General features: G+C 37.2%; 1 protein-coding gene across 7 annotated transcripts in view; it reads right to left on the bottom strand.

Moving 5' to 3' along the window:
* The window catches only part of CLMN (calmin), a 160,269-nt gene extending 140,282 nt beyond the window's left edge, over positions 1-19,987 (bottom strand). For 5 of the 7 annotated variants that reach the window (XR_004232106.1, XM_003756577.4, XM_012550560.3 and 2 more), the window contains exon 1: positions 19,826-19,987. Coding sequence is in view for 5 of the 7 variants with exons in the window: in XM_003756577.4 (XP_003756625.1) it covers positions 19,826-19,907 (82 nt within the window). In the remaining 2 variants the exon portion in view is untranslated. The other 2 variants (XM_031953306.1, XM_012550544.2) reach the window with 2 other exon arrangements.
* Positions 19,988-20,862: the final 875 nt, after the last annotated feature.

Below are 20,862 nucleotides of genomic sequence, written 5' to 3'. Positions count from 1 at the left end.
GTACTATTATCTCCCCAGTTTTACAGATGAGGAAACTGAGGCTAAAAGAGGGACATACAGTTGAAAAATGTCTGAGACAGAATTCGAATTCAGGGCTTCCAAATTCCAAATCTACTTTTAACCTTTACACTATCTAGCTGCCTCTAAGGTTCTTCCAATCTCATGTTCAATATATTAGACAATGATATATTCCATAGGGTTGTTGTAAAGCATTCTGTAAACCCTAAAGGACTGCAAATATATGCATATTATTATCATCATCATTATTGCTAGATGGGAGTTCCACAAGGAAAGAGATACTGTCTTATTGATCTCCATATTTTTATGAAAGCAGGCAAAAGGCTCTATACATAGCAGGTACCTTATAAGGTCTCAACTTGTGCAGTCACTGGCAAAGTAAGCTAGCTCATGGGTGAGAACTGACTTGACCAATGAAGGGACCAATGTGCTCTGTAATTTATAGTCAGTCTTCAAGAATCCTCAAGTGGTTTGCCTGAGGCCATACAACCAGTACTTGGCAGAGGTGAGCCTTGAATCCAGATCTTCCTGATATCAAAGCCAACTCTATCCATTATTCCATACTGCCTCTGAGAGGTGCTTAATAAATGTCTGAATTAAATTGTTTATAGCCTCATTTTCATCCCCATTGCTCCTCCTACTTCTATATACTTCTTCAAAGTCCACAAAGCACTTTTCTGATAATAGCTCTGTAAGGCGAGAAGGGAGGAAGGAAAAAACACGTACTTATCATGTGTAAGGCATTGTGCTAAGCACTAGGGATACAAAGATAAATAAAAAAGGAGAGTTCCTATCCTTGAGGATCTTACATCCTAATGGCAGGTGAGAGTACATAATAGGGATAGAAAGGGCTGGCAAAGAGATGAAGACATACAGAGACATGGTTTTGAAGTCCACAAGCCAAGAACAGGACAAGGATAGAAAATGGAGGGCCTTATAGAGGTCAGGAATGGTTGGGAATTCCAAGGAAAAGGATATCCCAAATATTGAGGGAATTTTTGATATAATAAGATTTCAAAGTGTAAAAATCGTGGAGGAAATGAAGGGAATGGAAATCTTGGTACTACAAGTATTATTATCTCAATTTTCCAGAGAAAAAAATTGAGGTTTAGAGGAATAGGAAGATTTGCTCATGATTACACATCTAATCATGTGTATTCTAGACTGTGAATTCTAGGCCTCTGCTTCATTTACAATTTCATGGTGCTGCTTGAGCACCATCTACACACACCCCTTTATATTCATTTAAAAACAAACAAAAAAACCAACCAACAATTATTTAATTTCCTGAGTTTGTTACTCTGAGCCTATATATTTTCAATAGGGAAGACACAGATACACAATTTGTATATAAATGGGGCATATTTCAGAGCTTGTAGATCAATACTGTAATTTTTCTAGAAGTCCCCTTAGGGTTGTTTAGCCATGACTCCATCCCCAGTAGTTCAAAAATCTAGAACACTGAATAAATTCAGCCTGGCATTATCTGATTCTCAGCTTGGCCAGGATAATCTCTTGGTTAAAAATAGCTTTATGTTCAAAACCACACTGCAACAAACTCTCTCTCTCCCCAAAATAACCTGGGGTTTTTGGACTGGAAGGGTTTTAAAATGTATTGGAACTGCAACATCAAATAATTCAGAAACCAAATATTTCATTCCCCAGGCAGCTTCATTTATTTCCTCCTGCAGCTTATATATATAACTCTTGAATGCTATATGTTAAGCTTGGAAAAAAATGTGAAGTTTAATATTGGGTCATCAAATTAAAATTCCATTTGGCAAGCTGAGCTGCATTTTAAATCCTACTGATCAAATCTTGGCTTTGAAGGTTCAGCAAAATCTCTGATGAGGATTTTTCTCAGCCGGTTCAGAAGGGAGAAAAAAAGGCTACAGAATTCCTGGCTACTGCTAAGATAAAATTAAGCAGAAAAGTTGAATGGAAAAGTTGCTTCTGCGCCCTCAAAATATAATCCAAGGATACTATTTAATCATGTCATCCTTTAAGACAAGCAGCTTTACAATATTACAATATTACTATACCCTGTAATTCACAAAATCTTTGGGTGAGGGTCTCAGATGTCAACATTTATAGGAAGAAGAATCCCCTCTCTAGCATTGCCCCTCTATAGCAGTGATTATCCATCCAATCTTTTCCTTGAAGATCTTTAGAAAGGGAGAACCCACTACCTACCAAGCCAGTCCATTCTACGACAGGAAAACTCTAATGGTCAAAAAATGTTTCTTTGCATCAAGCTTGTATCTCCTGTGTAACTTTGGTTCATTATTCTTGGCTCTCCAGAGCCAGGCAGAAAAAGTATAATCCTTTTTCTACCTGGAAAGCCCATCAAATACTAAACAGTTGTCATGTCCCTTTCTAAATCTTCTCTGGACTAAACATTCCACTTCTTTCAACCAATCCTTGTGGCTGTAGGCTCTTTATTACCCTCATATACTTCTCTAGATACTCTCCAATTTAACAATATACTACCTATCATGTGGCATCCAGAAGTGAACATGACACCTGAATGTGCACTGATCATGGTAGAGTGCAACAGAATTACCTCTTGTTTCGAGTTTCAGCTTAACAAAGACACTAAAGTGATTTGCCATTTCCTTCTCCTGCTCATTTTCCAAATGAATTAACAGAGATAAACAGGGTCAAGTGACTTGGCCAGAATCACACAGCTAGTATGTGTCTGATGCTAGATTTGAATTCAGGAAGATGTCTCCCTCACTTTAGGCCTGGAGCTCTACCCACTGTACCTACCACCTATCTGGTCTATTGATCTCTCTTAACATAGACAAATCATATTAGCTTTTTAGACTGCTCCTCTCAGACTTGAAATACAATTTTTTAAAAAAGCACAGATTTTCTTCAGACAAGATATTATTGAGCCATTCCTATCTCAACTTGGACATGTGAAATAACTTTTATATATGCATGGAAAATTAATGGGAAGAAAGTTTTAAACCCCATTTGCTTCACTGAATTAAATATTTTTTGTATAAATCAAAAACTATGGATCTTGTAATTTCTATAATTTTCATTCAATTGTTATATAACTTATAGACTACTTTTAATATTTTTCTTAAAGATAAAGATCATTTTCTATGATGGGGAGAAACTGCATATAGGTCAGGAGTTATTGATAGTCTCTTGATTCCTTTTTAGGAAAAAACCTGAATTTTTAAATAATTATTTAGACATTTTAAAAATTGGTTCCTCAATGTTTTCAAAAGAATTATTTCGAGAACATAAATTTTTCTATTTGGTCTAGGGCCCAACTATTCTTTTACTTGAACTTCTTGAATGCCATTTCAATAAGATTACCCAAGACAACTGTGGAGGACTCTGCTCATAATGGTAAATTTGTTGTAGAAGTGTTAAAAGATTTGGTTCGTTTTTGTCCATTTTTCTTCTATTTTTGTCTCGGAGTGATCTGGCATATTTGGGTCTCAAGTTAAACATGCTGCACTTACTTATCCCTTCCACATCTTTACTGCTTTCTGACATAGAATATGCATAATCATCTATCCTTCTCATCCTTTATGTCTATATCTCTAGCACCTAAAACAGTGCCTGGCACATAGTGAGAATTGAGTAAAAGCTTGTTGATGGATTTCCCCCTGGAACACTTTACAAATGATGTATATTCCAAAACAATGTTATCTTTGGCTGCCTTGTTTTTCTATTTGGAAAAGAGAACACATTTCTTTTTTAGGGGCAGCTAAGTGGTAAAGTAGATAGAGCACTGGGCTAGGAATCAGGAATATTCATCTTCATGAGTTTAATTCAGCTTCAGTTACTAGCTGTGTAATATCTTAAGAGAGTACCTAATTCCGTTTGCCTCAGTTTGCTCATCTGTAAAATGAGATAAAAGAGGAAATAGCAAACCATTCTAGAATCTTTGCCAACAAAACCCCAAAGTGAGATCACGAATATTTGGACTCAAATGAACAAACACAACAGGAAGTTTCTAGGTTGTTTTTTTTTTAAGCTCTCTTTGCTTTTGGCATTTGTACCATATTAGCTAAAATTCTGGAATAAATTTTGACAATCATATCAAATGTCTTTTTCCTTTTCTATTTCCCTTTCCCATTTCCCTTTTTATGATATCAACAGTTTACATGAGGATGTCCATTAGTTGGGAATGACTAAACAAGTTATGATGTATGAATGTGATAGAATATCATTGTATTGTAAGAAATGCTGAAATGAACAGTTTAAAAAAAAAGCCCTAGGAAGGCTTATACGAATTGATGAAAACTGAACAGAACTCTCCCCAAAATTTACCTTGTCACAGCAATACTGTAAAAACAATCAACTAAAAAAGGCTCAATAATTATTATCCATATATTTCATACCACAATTCCAAGTGACTCACAATTGATAATGTTATACATCTCCAGACAGAGAACTTAATATAGAGATTAAACAAATCTTTTCCTCTTTTTCTTCTCCCCTCTCCCCTGGAAATATAGCTGATACGGAAATATGTTTTTCATAACTTTACATGTGTAACACATTATTATATTTTCCCCAATAAATGAAGGAGAGGTGAAAAAAGAAAGAAGATTTGGAGCTGAAAATAAAATTGAATGTTTAAAAGTTTATTTGAATAAGTTAGGATGGATTTGCTATATTTACTGATGATTTTCACTTCTGCTAAAAAGTTAGGATGCTTTTAACCTGGGGTCTGTGGATTTATTTTTAATTTTTGATAACTATTTCAAAATCATTCTTTTCCTTTGTAAACATATGCATTTTATTTTATGTATTAAAAAATGTAATTCTGAGAAGTGGTCCACAAGCTTCAGGGGCCCAAGGGAGTCCATTTAAAAAAAAATTAAGAAACCTTGCTTTAAAGAAAGATATCACTACTTTATTTCATTCAGTATTTGGGAGGGATAGGATGATAACAGATGATAAGAGAATTTATAGAACTACAAGCTATTTTGCTTTGGTTTTACTCTAGTGAGAAAATATATAATACTACAGAAAATAATATAGGTTTAATATAAGTATATCAATAGTTGTATAATTAAGAAAAAGCACCAGGACTTCCAGTTTAAGATAACATGAAAGATAATAGATAAGCCAAGATGTCCCACACAAATCACAACAAATATCTGAAAAGGACCCTGAAAGAACAACTAACATTAAAGAAAACTAAAAAGAAACAGAAATAACTGTGTTACCCAGTCAGACAACATGACATTTCTAGCCACACATTACAAAATGTGTAATACAGAATAAGATGATCTCGATTTAGAGGAGACTGCAGAGGTCATGCAGTCTACCAAGGTATCTAAATAGGAATTCATCCTTGTAAAATCCGCAACAAGTGGTCAAACAGCTATTAAATAAAGAGTTCCAGGGGCAGGCAGGTGGTGCAGTGGATAGAGCACGAGCCCTGAAGTCAAGAGGACCTGAGTTCAAAGCTGATCTTAGACACTTAACACTTCCTGGCTGTGTGACCCTGGGCAAGTCACTTAACCCCAATTGCCTCAGCAAAAAGAGGAAAAAGAAAAAAAAAAAAAAAAAAAAAGACTTCTAGCAATGGGGAACTTGCTTCCTCCAGAGACATCCACCTTTGTATATAGATGTCATCATTTGTGAGTTTTTTCTTCTATGGAGCCAAAATTTGCCTTTCTGCAATTTCCACCCACTGCTTCTTTCTTGTTCTGTCTTCTGAGGACAAGAAGAAAAAAAATCAAACATCTTTTTCCACATAACAGCCCTACAGTTTCAAACTCCATAGTTTTGTTGACCCTCTTCTATGGCACTTTCAAGTGTCAACCCCCAATTTGACAAACATCAACCCAATATGTGATCTGTTTTTCCCTTTAATTCAGATGGTTATTATGAATATGGGAGGAAGAGGGAAATTGCTTTGAGAGGGTATGGCCAAGTGAAAAGAACCTTATTGATTCCTGGCTAGAAGGAGGTATTATTCATGGGGACTGGAGTGCACCCTGCTTAGATTTAAATATTGATGTGATTCTGGTGCCTGGAATGCACAATCTTTGATTTTCAACTTACTGAAGACTTTGAATTGACTGCTGGGTTATATAGAGTTTCAAAGAAAGGCACAGCAGGACCAAGGACAATGAATTTTCTTTTTTGGTTGGATTAGCTCAAATTTAAAGCTTTTTATATAAAGTATTCTTTTGGGTTTTTTATTTATTCTTTATTAACTGCCTATTTCACAGACTTGTACTGAGAATTAGCTAAAATAATGCATACAAAAATGCTTTGAATAATATAAAATGCTATATATCTTTCAGTAATTATTATGTGTGTTATTCAAAACAATAAAGAGTTATGTTAAGAAAGAAAGAGAAGTAAACTCCTTTATCCAGTCTAAAATTGTACAAAGAGGCATACTGAAGTACCAGAGAAGCCTGTGGGCTGTCAAGTATCAGCAAAAGCCAGTAGAAGCAGGGAGAAGAATCATCCCAGTGAACCCAGAATACCCAGATAAATGGGCTGGAAGCCAATAGTGCTAGGAAAAAAAGTCATTTCAAGGAAGTCAGTATGAACTCCCATAAAAGAACCTGAAACCAGCCAACAACCTGCAAAAAGAGAGAACAGTATCATAAGCCAGTGAGGGCTTTAATGATCAGGAACATAAAATCAGATCCTGGCCCTAACTTCTCAAAAGAGAAGCAGGGGATATTACAGTGAAATTAGAGTTCAAGAGAAAAAAGAATGAAAGGAGAATATAGCTTGGAAAAGAAGATGAAAAACTTTATTGGAATAATGAATTACATAAAAAGAGAATGGACAATGTAAGTCAGTGATTTACTAAGACAAGAAATATTAGAACAAAGTCTGAACAGTGAAAAAGTAAGAGAATTTGTAAGGTCTCTAATATCAAAATCAGCTGACTTGGGAGGATTCTAGGGAAAAGAAGAAGTGGGTCAGTAAATTTTAACCTCTCCAAATTTCCCTTGCAAACAGAACAAATTTGATCCTCAAAGTCAACATAGCCTGGTGGCAGATCAGGAGGACTTGGGGCAGAAGAGAGGTCCTCTGGACCAGCTCTGCAGAAATACCAAATAGGGTTTGGCTGGAGTCTTAGCAGAAACCACAGAAATTTTCACTGTTGGGGGTCTGAACCTCGGAAGACTGAAGGAACCTCCCCTGATTAGGAATGCCAGGCCCAGCTGTGCTGCTGAAACATGGCCCTGGGCAAGAAGGAGCTAGCACCCCCAAATGAGTGCAGAAGCAGTGAGGCAGGGACACTGTGGGCACGGGCACTTGTAGGAGGGTGGAGCTTTTGGTTTGGAGGTTCCAGGTCAGAAGGGAGAGCTGAAGTGAAGGCAGAGCCACCACCACCCCCACCCTCATGATTAGAGATGCTTACACTAATATTTCTCATTTGAAAAAAATACAGGCTCTTGATGAAGCCTCAAAACAAAGTGTAATCTCCTGAGAGTTGACAAGCATTCTGGACCAAGGATTCTTTATAATAGTATTATTAAAGATACTGTTAAAATAAATAAATAAATGCAGGGAAAGAAGAACCCAACCATAGAAATTTACTATGAGTAACTTCCTTATGAGAATAGGGAAGATGGGTTCATCTCCAGGGGACGACACTGCAGTAAAAAGAACTTCTATCCCAGAGTAACTTTAAATGACTACCTGCCCAAAGAGAATTTATAAACTCAAAAGAGAATTTAAAAATCAAATGAAAGACACTGAGGAAAAACTAAAAATAAAAAATAAAAATCATTCAAGAAAAACAAGATTATGAAAAAAAGTTATCCAAATAGAAAAGAAGATACAAAATCTTAAAGAGTAAAATAACTCTGTGAAAATTAGAATTGGGCAAGAGGAAGCCAATGAAACTATGAGACCAAGAAATAACAAAACATAATAAAAAGAAAAATAGAACAGAATGTGAAATATAAGAAAATAGATCTGGAGAACAGATCAGAAAAAAAATATAACAATTCTTACAAAAGTAGGAAAGCTGAGATCAATAAAAGTACCTTTTCACAATAATTCAAGAAATAATCCAAGAAAATTGTGTTGGAGTGACAGAATATAAGGGGAAAGCAGAAATAGAAAAAAATCCACCAAACACCACTTCAAAGAGATACTTTGTGGAAAATATATAGGAATATCATTGCCAAATTTTTAAACTCCCAGATCAAAGAGAAACATTTTTAAGAAATAAGAAATTCAAATATGCTGGAGCTACTATTAGAATTGTACTGGACTTCTCAGCAGCCACAATAAAAGACTGCAGATCCTAGAATCAAATATACCAGCAATCAAAAGAACCAGGCCTGGGGCCAAAAATATAATATCCAGCAAAATTATCCATAATATTCAATGAAAAAATGGACATTCAATGAACTTCCAGAATTCCAAATTCAGGACTTTCTAACAACCAAACCAGATCTCAATAGAAAATTTAGCATATAAGAGCCAATATCTAAGATTAATTTGAAGGAACTTAACATGGACAAATTTTTTTGTGTGTGTGCAGCATGGTAATTGTGGAAATATGTATAGAAGAATTGTACATATTTAACATATATATTGGATTGCTTGATGTCTAGGGGAGGGAAGAAGGGAGGAATAAGAGAGAGAAAAATGTTTGGAACAAAAGATTTGGCAAGGGTAAATATTTAAATATTTAAAAATATCTAGTATGTGTTTTGAAAATAAAAAGCTTTTTAAAAATTAACATCAGTAATTGGGGACCTCAAAAGAAAGCACCTAATGAGGTGTGGAGAAGATACAGAAGCATTAGAAGGGAAGAAGGGCTCACAGTTTTGAAAACTTACATCAGGAATAAGTTAAATAGGCAACACTACATAAATTCCATGAAAGGTAGGTATAAAAGCTCCAAAATCTATAAAGAAATAAGGGGGCAGCTATCACCATTACTATTCAATATTGTATTAAAAATATTAGCTTTGGCAATAAGAGAAGAAAAAGAGATTAAAGGAATTAGAGTAGGAATTGAGGAAACCAAATTATCACTCTGTAGATGATATGATGGTGTACTTAGAGAACCCCAGAGAATCTACTAAAAAGCTATTAGAAATAATCCACAACTTTAGCAAAGTTGCAGGATACAAAATAAATCCACATATATTATCAGCATTTTTATATATCATTAATAAAATCCAAAAACATGAGATACAAAAGAGAAATTACATTTAAAGTAACTGTTGATAGTATAAAATATTTGGGAATTTATCTGCCAAGGGAAAATCAGGAACTATATGAGAAAAACTATAAAACATTTTGCACACAAATAAAGTCAGATCTAAACAACTGGAAAAATATCAAGTGTCCTTGGATAGGTTGAGTGAATATAATAAAGATGACAATACTACCTAAACTAATCTATTTATTTAATGTTATACCACTCCCAAGAAACTATTTTACTGACCAAGAAAAAATAATAACAAAATTCATCTGGCAGAACAAAAGGTCAAAAATTTCAAGGGAATTAATGAAAAAAAAAAGTTGTATCACATCTAAAACTATAATAAAGCAATGGTCATCAAAACCATTTTGTATTGGCTAAGAAATAGACTAGTTGATCAATGGAATAGGTTAGGTTCACAGGACAAAATAGTCAATGATTATAGAAATCTAGTGTTTGACAAATCCAAAGACCCCAGCTTTTGGGATAAGAATTCACTAATCAACAAAAACTGCTGGGAAAATTGGAAACTAGTATGGCAGAAACTAGGCATTGACCCACACCTAACACCATATACCAAAATAAGGTCAAAATGGGTTCATGATCTAGACATGAATGATATCATAAACAAATTAGAAGAACATAGGATCATTTATCTCTGAGATCTGTGGAGGAGGAAAGAATTTGTGACCAAAGAAGAATTAGAGATCATTATTGATCACAAAATAGATAGTTTTGATTATATTAAGTTTTTGAACAAAACAAAACTAATGCAGGCAAGATTAGAAGGGAAGCAATAAAATGGGAGAACATTTTTACATTCAAAGGTTGTGATAAAGGCCTCATTTCCAAAAATATATAGAGAATTGACTCAAACTTATAAGAATTCAAGCCATTCTCCAATTGATAAATAGTCAAAGGGTATGAACAGACAATTTTCAGATAAAGAAATTGAAACTATTTGTAGTCATATGAAAAGGTGCTCCAAATTATTATTGATCAGAGAAATGCAAATTAAGACAACTCTGAGATACCACTACACACCTCTCAGATTAGCTAAAATGGCAAGAAAAGATGACAAATGTTGGAGGGGATGTGGGAAGACTGGGACACTAATACATTGTTAATGGAACTATGAATGGATCCAACCATTCTGGAAAGCAATTTGGAACTATAGCCAAAGAATTATCAAACTGTGCATACCCTTTGATCCAGCAGTATTTCTACTGGGCCTATATTGCAAAGAAATCTTAAAAGAGGGAAAGGGACCCACACATGCAAAAATGTTTGTGGCAGTCCTTTTTATAGTGACAAGAAATTGCAAACTGAGTGGATGCCCATCAATTGGAGAATGGCTGAATAAATTATGGTAGATAAATGTCATGGAATATTATTATTCTGTAAGAAATGATCAGCAGGATGATTTCAGAGAGGCCTGGAGAAACTTACATGAACTGATAGTAAGTGAAATGAGCAAAATCAGGAGATCATTATACACCTCAACAAGACTATATGATGATCAATTCTGACGGATGTGGCTCTCTTCAACAATGAGATGATTCAGACCAGTTCCCATTTGTTCAGTCATGAAGACAGCCATCTACATCCAGAGAGAGGACTATGGGAACTGAGTGTGTTCCACAACAAAACATTTTTTTGTTTTTGTTTTTTGTTGTTGTTGTTTGCTTGCATTTTATTTTACTTCTTTTTTAAAAAACTAGTTTGGATTTTTCTTGTACAGCACGATAATTGTATAAATATGTATGCATATATTGGATTTAACATATGTCTACCATGTTTAACATGTATTGGACTACTTACCATCTAGGGGAGGCTGTGGGGGAAGGGGAGAAAATTTGAACACAAGTATTTGAAAGGGCTAATATTGAAGAATTGTCCACGAATATGTTTTGAAAAATAAAAAGCTTTAATTAAAAAAAAAGAAATAAGGGGGCAGAGATGGGTGGGACAGGAGGGGGGAAGAAGACAAGGGAGGGATCCATGGCGGGGGGGGGAGGAGATTAAGTAATAGCAAGGCAAGTTAAGGAGCAAAATTAAAATAGAAGAGTTAGCAAGAATAGGAAAGAAGAGATGTACACAAACACTACAAACATATATAGGGAGTCAAATTTATTAGGAAAAAAAAGTACAGCTAGTAATCATTGATCTTAGACACAAACTTATACTCAAGAAAAAATTGACATTATAGGTCAGCCATACTAATATTGTTTTAGATGCATGTTTGTATATGGCTAGATGTTTGCATATATGTGTTTGAGTATATGTAAATATATAAACACATAGCTCTATCTATGTATGTCTATAGATATATGTATATGTATGCAGGTCTGTGGATGAGTGAATGTATATATGTGTGTGTAATGTGTATGTATGGGCAGGGTTGTGTGTGTATGTATATTTATTAATTATATCTGTGCTTAAGTATAGCCTGCTTAAGGGAAGGGGCGGAAATGAAAGGGGGGGGGGAAGAATAAAGTTAAAAAAAGGGCACAGAAGAAAATAAAAGAACAACCTACAAGAAGTAAAGGAAAAAATTTAGCTGGAAAAGAAGAAGTAAAGGGGAAAAAAAAGATAACATTCCAAAATGTCAAAATTGCCCAGTTCTATCAGAACTAAAGAGAAAAGGATCCACTGTTGCTGTCAAAAGAAACTTAAAAGCCCTTAAAATCCATAATTTCCAAGCCAAAGAAAAAAATACTGCATATGGTTAGAAAGGATATAAGTATTAGGAACTAGAGACGTAATCATAATGTAATTTTGTAGTACTTTTGTTTTTTTTCATTCTAATGATAAAACAATATCCCAATTTAATAAATATACACCATATGTCAGGGCATCTAAATACATAAAGGAAAAGTTGATTGAATTAGAGAAATAACAGAGATCCAAATAAATTTTATAAAAAGTTAGACATAATCTCAATTGCTGAATAGAAATAGAATGAAATATACATTTTTTTTAGCTATACATGACACCGTTATAAAAACTGATCACATATTAAGACAAAAACAAAAAAATAAATGTTAAACACCCCTTGTTAACTACAATTCAATAAAATTATAATTAATAAGTTTTTTGAAGAAAGAATTCAAACTTCAATGAAGACCAAAGAATTTAATCTTAAAGAATTGGTGGGTCAAAAAACATAAACAATAATTACATTTGAGGAAATAAAACAGAGACAACAGATCAAAGTTGTAACCAAAGCATTCATTAATAGGGAAATTATCTTTTTAAACACTTTCTATGAAAGAGAAAAAATGAACTGGGTAGGCAGAAAAATCCCAAAAAAACACAAAGATTGTTAGATAAAGGAATGCTAAGGATAAAGTTTATTTAAATTTTATTAAAGTTTTGAGAAAATAGAAAAAACCTGGAGAAAGAGAGAGACAGATCTAGATTATAATACCATACAATAAGACTCAGAATGGGTTACTGGCCAGAATCCAAGAGCAGTAAGCCACCAGTAAAGTAACCCAGGTGATATAAACAATTTATAACCAAGATCCCTCTCCTCCCCAATCTTACTAGTTAGACTAGATTTTCTCAGAAGGTGACAAAGCCAAAACTTATTGGCCTAGAGGCTCAAGTTGTGCCGCCCTTGATCAGCTTCCTGGTAGCCTCTGACTATACTGATTTGGCTTCCTGGTCACCTAAGGCCATAAATATGCCCACCCACAAGAGATGGTTTCAGATTCGATGGCTATCCCAAGATTATGTGAGTCACTATATCCTGAAGATCAAGATATGTTTGTTTACACATGGAGATGATGGGGAACAGGTCTACTGAAGCTAAGTTCTAAGGACCTTCTCACCCTTCTCATCAATCTGTTCTATCAGGCCATTCTCTAGTGAGTTTCTCTGGGGATCTCTATTTTGGGGAAGGCCCCCAGCCCTCCATCCTTCATTTTTCTCTCGGTTTCAGATTCTCTGGGTTGTTTCTATTGTTTTCAACACTGGATTTTGAACTACTGTTTCAGCTGCTATCTCACCTTGGAACTTCCTCAATGTCTGGGGCCTTTTCCCTTGAAACATTCTTCCACCAAGTCAGCCCTCTCGGAGAGCAAATCGAAGGCCTCCTTTTTTCTTGTATTTGTATCCTTCACATTTAGCCGTTTCTGTCAGAGTAAACATTTAATAAATGTTTACTGCTTTGCCTATTGCCTGCTATAACCTGACTGAATATTGCTGCCAAGCTAGGTTTAAATAAACCTTTTGTTAGCTGTTCAACAATAATATAGGGTAGATGGCTATCATTCTGAAAGAACTGTATAGTTTTAGTGAAGTATAAGTATAAGTGAAGTATAATAGGAACCATCAGTAATTTTTTTTTTTTTTACCTTGAATACCCAATTCATTGATTTGTACTTTCTCTTTTGTTGATGAAAGTGTTTTAAGATCATTTTTCCCCAATGAATTGTTTGGTTAAAACCCAAAGTTTTGGTATATTGTGTCGGTATTTTGTTTCCTCAAATGTAATTATTGTTTATATAATGTTTTTTGACCCACCAATTCTTTCAGATTAAATTCTTTGTCTTCATTTAAGTTTGAATTCTTTCTTCAAGGAATATATGCTAATTAATAGGAATAATAGTCCCCCCAAAAATTGCTAACTGGACCTTAGATGGCATTAAGACAAGTAGAACTTCCCTGGAATGGACAACTAGAGGGTACAATTAGAGGCCAGTCCTTGAATCAAGAAGGGAAGGGAGAAAAAGACCTTAGCTTAAAAAGGCCGAGGTCTCCCATTGCATCCAGGGCTATCTGCAGCCTGGTTGTTCTGATCTATACTTTTCCCCTGAACACAGAAGATTTTGGGGGAGAAAATAAGTTTGGTGCCTTTGCATAGCCCTCCACCACTTAAATCCAATTTATTTGCAACATATGGCATCACCACTCCGAAAGCAGAGTCCTCTTTGCATTGTACTTTTCCAGTATCATCTAATTTGATGTGATGAAGGGGTTGGATTAAATAACCCAGCATCATATTCAATATTCTAGCAATGACCAAATAATTTCTTTTCTCTAACCTTTGTTCCTCATCTGCATATTAAGGATAAAACTTAAAATAATATGTATAACAGCAGTACTCTTATAAGAAAGTTATTGTCTAAATCTTAAAACATCTCCTTTGGGAAGTCTTTCTTGATCCTATTAGTTATGACTTTTTCCCTCAGAAAACATAGTGGGTGAGGGTAGGGGTGGAGATAAGCATTTATATAGCAACTACTATGTACCAGATAGGTTGAACTAAGATCTTTACAAATACTATCTCATTTGATCCTCACAACAATCCTGAACGACAGTCGGAGCCATTATTATCTGTTTTTTTACAATTCAGAAAACTGAAGCAGACAGGTTAAGTGATTTATCCTGGATCACTTAGCTAGAAAGTGTCTAATTCTAGATTAGAACTCAGGTTTTTCTGACTCCAGACCCAGTATTCTATCCAATGTCTCTTCTAGTCCTTTGTTTTGAAGCCATCTTTTGTGATGATTATATAATCTTGTGCTACATAGCAGTTGGGTTGGTAACTTTACTAGAATGCTAGACCCAGATCTATGAATGAAGAGGCTGAAGACTCAAATATTTGTTGAATGAGACAACAACCAGTCTTGCTTCTCAATTTAATTTTTTTCTGGGAATGTGCATCAGCAAATTTCCTATTTCCTATCTTTCTCTGATAGAAATTTTTAAAAAGGTGAAATGAGCCCCTCCATATAGGAAAGAAAATACTCCAAGTAATTCTTAAAATGACATTTTTAGATTTATTTCTATTTCGCACAAGCTACCTATCCCTTTACGGAAACATTCATATCGGATAAATCATGCTGTTTCCATGAGAACCAACACTTCAATTTTTTAATAATGCAATCACTAAGAAGACAATGACTATTTATTTTCTGCTATTCCCTTCCCCCATCACTTGAAAAGAGCATTCATAAAGATCTTGAATTTCCCAAGATTTCCTAATCAGTGATTTTATACTGGCCACAACTTGCATGAGCTAATACACAGAGAAATGAAACAGAACCAGAACACTTTAAACAATGACTACTGCAATGTAAAGACAAATGATTCTGAAACACTTAAGAAACTTCTGCTCAATGCAGTGCCCAACAACAATTCTAGAGGACAAAATTTAAACTTATTTCCCATCTCTTGATGGAAGGGGTAATGGACTAGACTTGAAGAATAAAGGATTTGTTTTTAGATGTGGCTAATGTGGATTTATTTTGTTTTACTACGCATATTAATTACAAATGAAAGGTGAAATATTTTGCAGGGTCTGGAGGAGAGAATTGAATCAGAAGTAATAAAGCAAAAAAAAATAATAGTGATATCAATAAAAGGGAGGGGGAAGAAAGAGAGGGAAAGGAAGGAAAAAGGAAAAGACCGGAAGGGAAAGGAATAAGGCACTGAGATGGGAGAGAAAAGGGGGAAGAGGTAGAGAAGAAGGGACAGGGAAAGGAGAAGGAGCAGGGAAAGGAGGAAGGAAAAGGGAAAGGAGAGAGGAATGAGTAAGAAGTAAAGCAAGAAGAGGGGAAGAAGAGGAAAGGGAGGGAAAGGGGAGGAGGAAAAGAGAGAATATTTATTATGCATTTACTAAATATTAGGCACAAGTGCTTTACAAATACTATCTCTTCATCCTAATAACCACCTTGGAAGTTAGATGCTATTCCTAAACCCATTTTACAACTGAGCAAAGGGAAGCAAACAGAATATTGTGACTAGAATGTGTTTTCAACTGGAATAGAATTCAGGTTATTCTGAATCTAGGCATTCTATCCATTATGCCATCTAGATGCCTCCAAGGTAAGGAAACAGGACCAAAAAGAGATTAAATAATCCAACCAAGGGGACTTGTGCAGAAAATAGCATAGCCACACATTTTGTACTACAAAGGTCTTTTACAGTTAAAGTAACCCAAACAAGAGTCAAACTATCATAGTCAAACCAACAGATAGTTAATTCTCTTCAACTCTTCATATCTCTGAGGAACTTAGAGGTCTGTCAAATCTCTGTGATTTTATGTTGTCATTTTATCAATAGGTCGGCAATATTGATCCTCTCAGCTTCCTTAAAAAGCATTGTAAAAAAAAATAAACAAACAAAAACCCCAGCAGGGACATCATCTGCTAAAGGGATGGGTGTGTTCCTCAGACAATGCCAGCTAAATACCAGGTTGGTGTAAGCTGCTAAAGTCAACATCAAATGACAATCATTATCCTTGCACTTATTAAATGTTTAGTTGGATTATACCCCTCTCTTATCTATTCCCTACCAGTCATCAATTGCAGCCCCTGCAACATATATAAATATACTTTCTCCAGAATGGATTTGTACATCATAATCTCTTTTTAAAGTTCCTTGCCATTGTGCACTCAGCTAGTGTCTGAGGATCACAAGCAGCTAAGAGTAGATCAAGTTAATTCCATAAAATACACTGGCTTCCCCTGGAGCATCTGTCTCACATACATGCAAAATCCTCTGAAGTGGGCCACACAAATCCTAGTCCCAATAGATAGAAACAGACACCATTAAAACAAAAATCAGGCCTGCTCCTATCAATCTGAGCTGTCCCTGGGCAGAGTACATATAGTCATGGTCCTGTATTATCACAATTTTTAAAAATCCTAAGTGCATTAAGGGAGCTTTGAATCATCAGGCTAAATTATACTACCTAAGCAATGTAATAAGCAAACTATAGGCTTTGAGACAAGAATTATGTGGATTACTATTCCTATTTCCTTAATTCCCCACCCACACTGACTGCTGAGGAATTCAACTCCAAGAGCTAGTGCCTTTAACAGGTGACCTGTCAAACTTGTCATGGGTTGGGAAACTAATCAGTTTTGTCATAGGCTGTTATTAAATACCAAGAGAGCACGAGGACACTAGTGGACTTGGCAAACAATGCCTCCACTGAGGCAAGACATATGGATTAAGCTCATGTTTAGTAAATGATTGAAGGAGAGAGAGGAAGGCTAATCAGGGAGCCAAAAGCAGGTTGGGATATTTTGCTCTCAGACTCATAAGACAGTAAATTGGAAGGGATCTTGGGGACCGTCCAGCTCAATTACCTTCATTTTATCAATGAAGAAACTCAAGTCCAGACAAGTAAAATCACCCAAAGTTATATTGTAAGTTACTTAGGCTTTTCGCAATAATTCTGGACAGAAAAGAGATTGGTATTCCCTCACCAGTCAAAGAAGAAAACACAGAAGGGACGCATTCATAAAATGCCTAAGTCATTACACCAAGTCATGTTAAGTAATCAATTAGTACTTATTAAGCAACTATAATGTGCCTTGCACTGACTAATTAAGAAACACAAACAGGTATTTACTGATAACACAATCTGAATACCTTTATTTCTACTTGAAATAACAAATACTGGGAGAGAAAGCCTATCTCTAGTGGGGAACAAAAAGGCCTGGATGCTCTTGAATGCTCATTTCATCTCTAATAATCTATGTATTAACATTCTACATTTTAAGGTGATTACTATCTAACTAAAGTCTTAAAACATCATCAGAGAAATGCTGGCATTGCCTTGGGCATAAGTATCATAGATTTAGAACTAGAAGAGAATCCTAGTGTCACCCAGTTCAATCACCTTATTTTTACAGATGAAGAAACTGCAACTCAGGGAGATTAAGTGAATTAATAATAACAGCTAGCATTCAGATAATGCTTTGAAGTGCTTCACATGTCTTATTTGTCTGAATTGCCCAAAGTTACATAGGTAATAAACTGGATGCCAAATCCAATGTTCTTCCCAGGAGAACAATATCTTCCCAGGTTAAAAGAAATCCACATCTTAGTATTCTTTTAATAACTGCAACCTAATAGTACAGTAGGAAAAACTCTAGATTTGGAGTTTTATGACTTGAGTTTTAATGGTTGATCTGCTACCTATGTAAGGGCAAATAATTTAACCTCCCTGGGCTAATTCTTCCTCAACTATAAAATGAATGGGTTGGCCTAGATTATCTCTAAAATCTTTTCAGCTCCAGTTCCTAGATATCTTACTTTTATGTATATCACAGTGTGGAAGATAGGCTAGGACAGCAAACTACAGCTTCCATCCTTCAAAGAGTAAAGCTACAAAGCCCCCCTTTCTGGACAATTTACCTCAGAGAACACAGTCCTTACTCAATCTACTGGGGGAATGAATAAACAAAACTTTTGAGGAAACATTCTAACAGTGTGTAATGTTTAAACTTTACTGCACAGGTCCTCCCAGCAAACAAACAAGCTTGCCCTCTGGCAATAAAGTCAAATCACCTGCTTGAGAAAGCTGCATTTCTCTGGCTCAGTCTCCCATCCAGTTTTATTACAGGTTACATGGCTGTCCCTCCTCCCAGCCCTATTCTGAAACTGAGGTTTCTCTTTCAATTACTAATTTCCAAGAACACCAAGTTTTTAAGTGAAGATGATTTTGGAAAACTAACATTCACACCCACACCTCCCCAGCCCCTTCTCATTTTACCTCGCTATATTACCTTTTAAAAATGGTCTCTTTTTCCTCTGGTGAGCGAGTTGCATTCTAAGATCTCTTTCAGTTACAAAATTTTATGTTCTATATTCCAGCATTCTACATCTTGGGGGCTCTTCCAATCTTAACACTCCCACTGATAGTTCTATGATTCTAAAAAGCCTTTCTATCCAGCTTATTCTATCCACACATTTACCTGTGAGGCTAAGTGGAATAAGTATTTTTCCCAGTTTAGCAATGGTGAAAGCACAAAAAATAAATGACTGATTTGAATTGTCTCCACTTTTTTTCTTTTCTTTTTTTCTTTTTTTTTTTTTTTTAATTCATTGCAACCTGCTGCTATGCTAGAATCAAGAGCAGGGAGAGTCCCTCTAAATCCAGAACCCGATGCAAGGAGAGCTCCGGCTACTCCCTCATATCAGGATAACCAATAAAGAGCCCATATGGCATAATTCCTTCAGGAATGTGGTCTTGAGGGGAAGCGGAAGTGCCTCTGCCTGACACCACAATAACGATTTCAGAAACTTTTGCTCGTCTCCTCACACATCCCCATCGCTCATCGTTTTTTTTTTTTTCTTAAAAAAAAAACTTCCTATTATATCTATATATTTTCATGTTTATATACACAGTCTTAAAAAAAAAAATTCCAGGTGGGTTCAAGAATCTTGTGAAGTACCTGAAACCAGCGGCAGAATCTCAAGCAAGAACCCACGTCTCCATTCTACCTACGACCTTCCGGACCAGGAAATGCCACCTGCCTAAACTTTGTGGCAAGAAGGAAGACGCCCGCGTGTTGCCGCTTGCGCGCTAACGCAGACACCTCGAGCTCCCCGCGGGAACCCGGCGCACGCCTGTGCTCGCTCTTCGCACACCTGCGTTCCTGGAGGTCCCTGAGCGGCTCCCAAACCCTCAGAGGCTTCCTCGCCCGAGCCAGGCAAGGGCGCGGTGATAGGGCCGAGGGACTGGGATGGGCGGTCTCCAAAACCCCGGCCCAAGCAGCCAAGGAACAGGGCACGGGGAGAGTTGAAGCAGAGTTCTCGAACCCTTTAAAGAGCCATCCGTCTAACCCATTCTTAACGACAGAGTGATTGATTGGTTTGTTTTACCTTGAAGGTTTTGGACTCGGATGTCGCTAATCTGCCCGATGAGCTCTTCCCGCTGAAACCAGTCCCACTCGTGCCCGGCCATGGAGGGGGGTGGGGTGGGGTAATGAGGGGGGAGAGGAGAGCCGAAGCCAGGAGCGGAGGAGCAAATCAGCTGTAGCAGCAGCGGTAAGCCGCTCAGGGACCTCCAGGGGGGGGGGAGGACTAAGGGGAGGAGGATGAGGAGGAGGGGCCAAAAGGGAGCTGCGCTGGAGCACAGCTGGAGAGCACCACAGCTGGAGAAGGGGGACACTGGGGGATGGAAGGAGGCCTGGTAAAAGAAGCGGCCTCGCCAGGGCTACCAGGTCTCCCCCCGGGTGTCCAGGAGAAGGGCCGTCGGCTAGCCCCGCGTCTCCCGCCCACGAGGCTCACTCACACACATTCGTTCCCATGGAGGCTCTAGGCCCGGGCCGGGGAGGGGGCAGGGGGTGAGGGAAGGTAAGGAAGGGGGAAGAGGGGACGGGGGGTGGGGAAGGGGAAGGGAGGAGGGAAGAGGGAGGAGGGAGGAAGGCAAAACTCAATCCGAGCCCGAAATGGAGCGGTTGTTTGTGTGTGTGTTTTCCTTTCCCTGTTTCTTTTTTTTTCGTGTTTTTTGTTTGTTTGTATTTTCTTTCTTTCGTTACTGGCGATGATGAAGTCTGAGGTCCCCGCTGCCTATATTGTGATGTCTCTGAGTTGCTGAGGCTCTGCTCCGGGTGACGCACAGCAGGTTTAAACCAAACGACGGCGGCGATCGGGAGACAGGCACACCTGGTTAATATTTGCCGAGGACCCGGCGACGCCCCTCGTCCGGGGGGCGGGGCCCTGCCCTCGGGTCGGGGGTCATTCTTCGCCATCCCGGGGCCCGGCCGCGCTTCCCGCGTTCCCCCAGGCCGCAGCCCACCCGAGAAGGGCCGCCCACGCCCCGGGGAATGGCCTGGAGTCGAGACAGAAAGCGCGGGGCGGAGCCCAGGGGGTCAGGAAGCCCAAGCTGGGTAGGGGAGGCAGAATCAGCGCGGGGG

The sequence above is a fragment of the Sarcophilus harrisii genome, chromosome 2 (assembly GCF_902635505.1).
Source record: "Sarcophilus harrisii chromosome 2, mSarHar1.11, whole genome shotgun sequence".
Lineage (NCBI taxonomy): Eukaryota > Metazoa > Chordata > Mammalia > Dasyuromorphia > Dasyuridae > Sarcophilus > Sarcophilus harrisii.
Note: the sequence above shows the minus strand (reverse complement) of the source record. Positions and strands in the feature narration are given on the sequence as shown.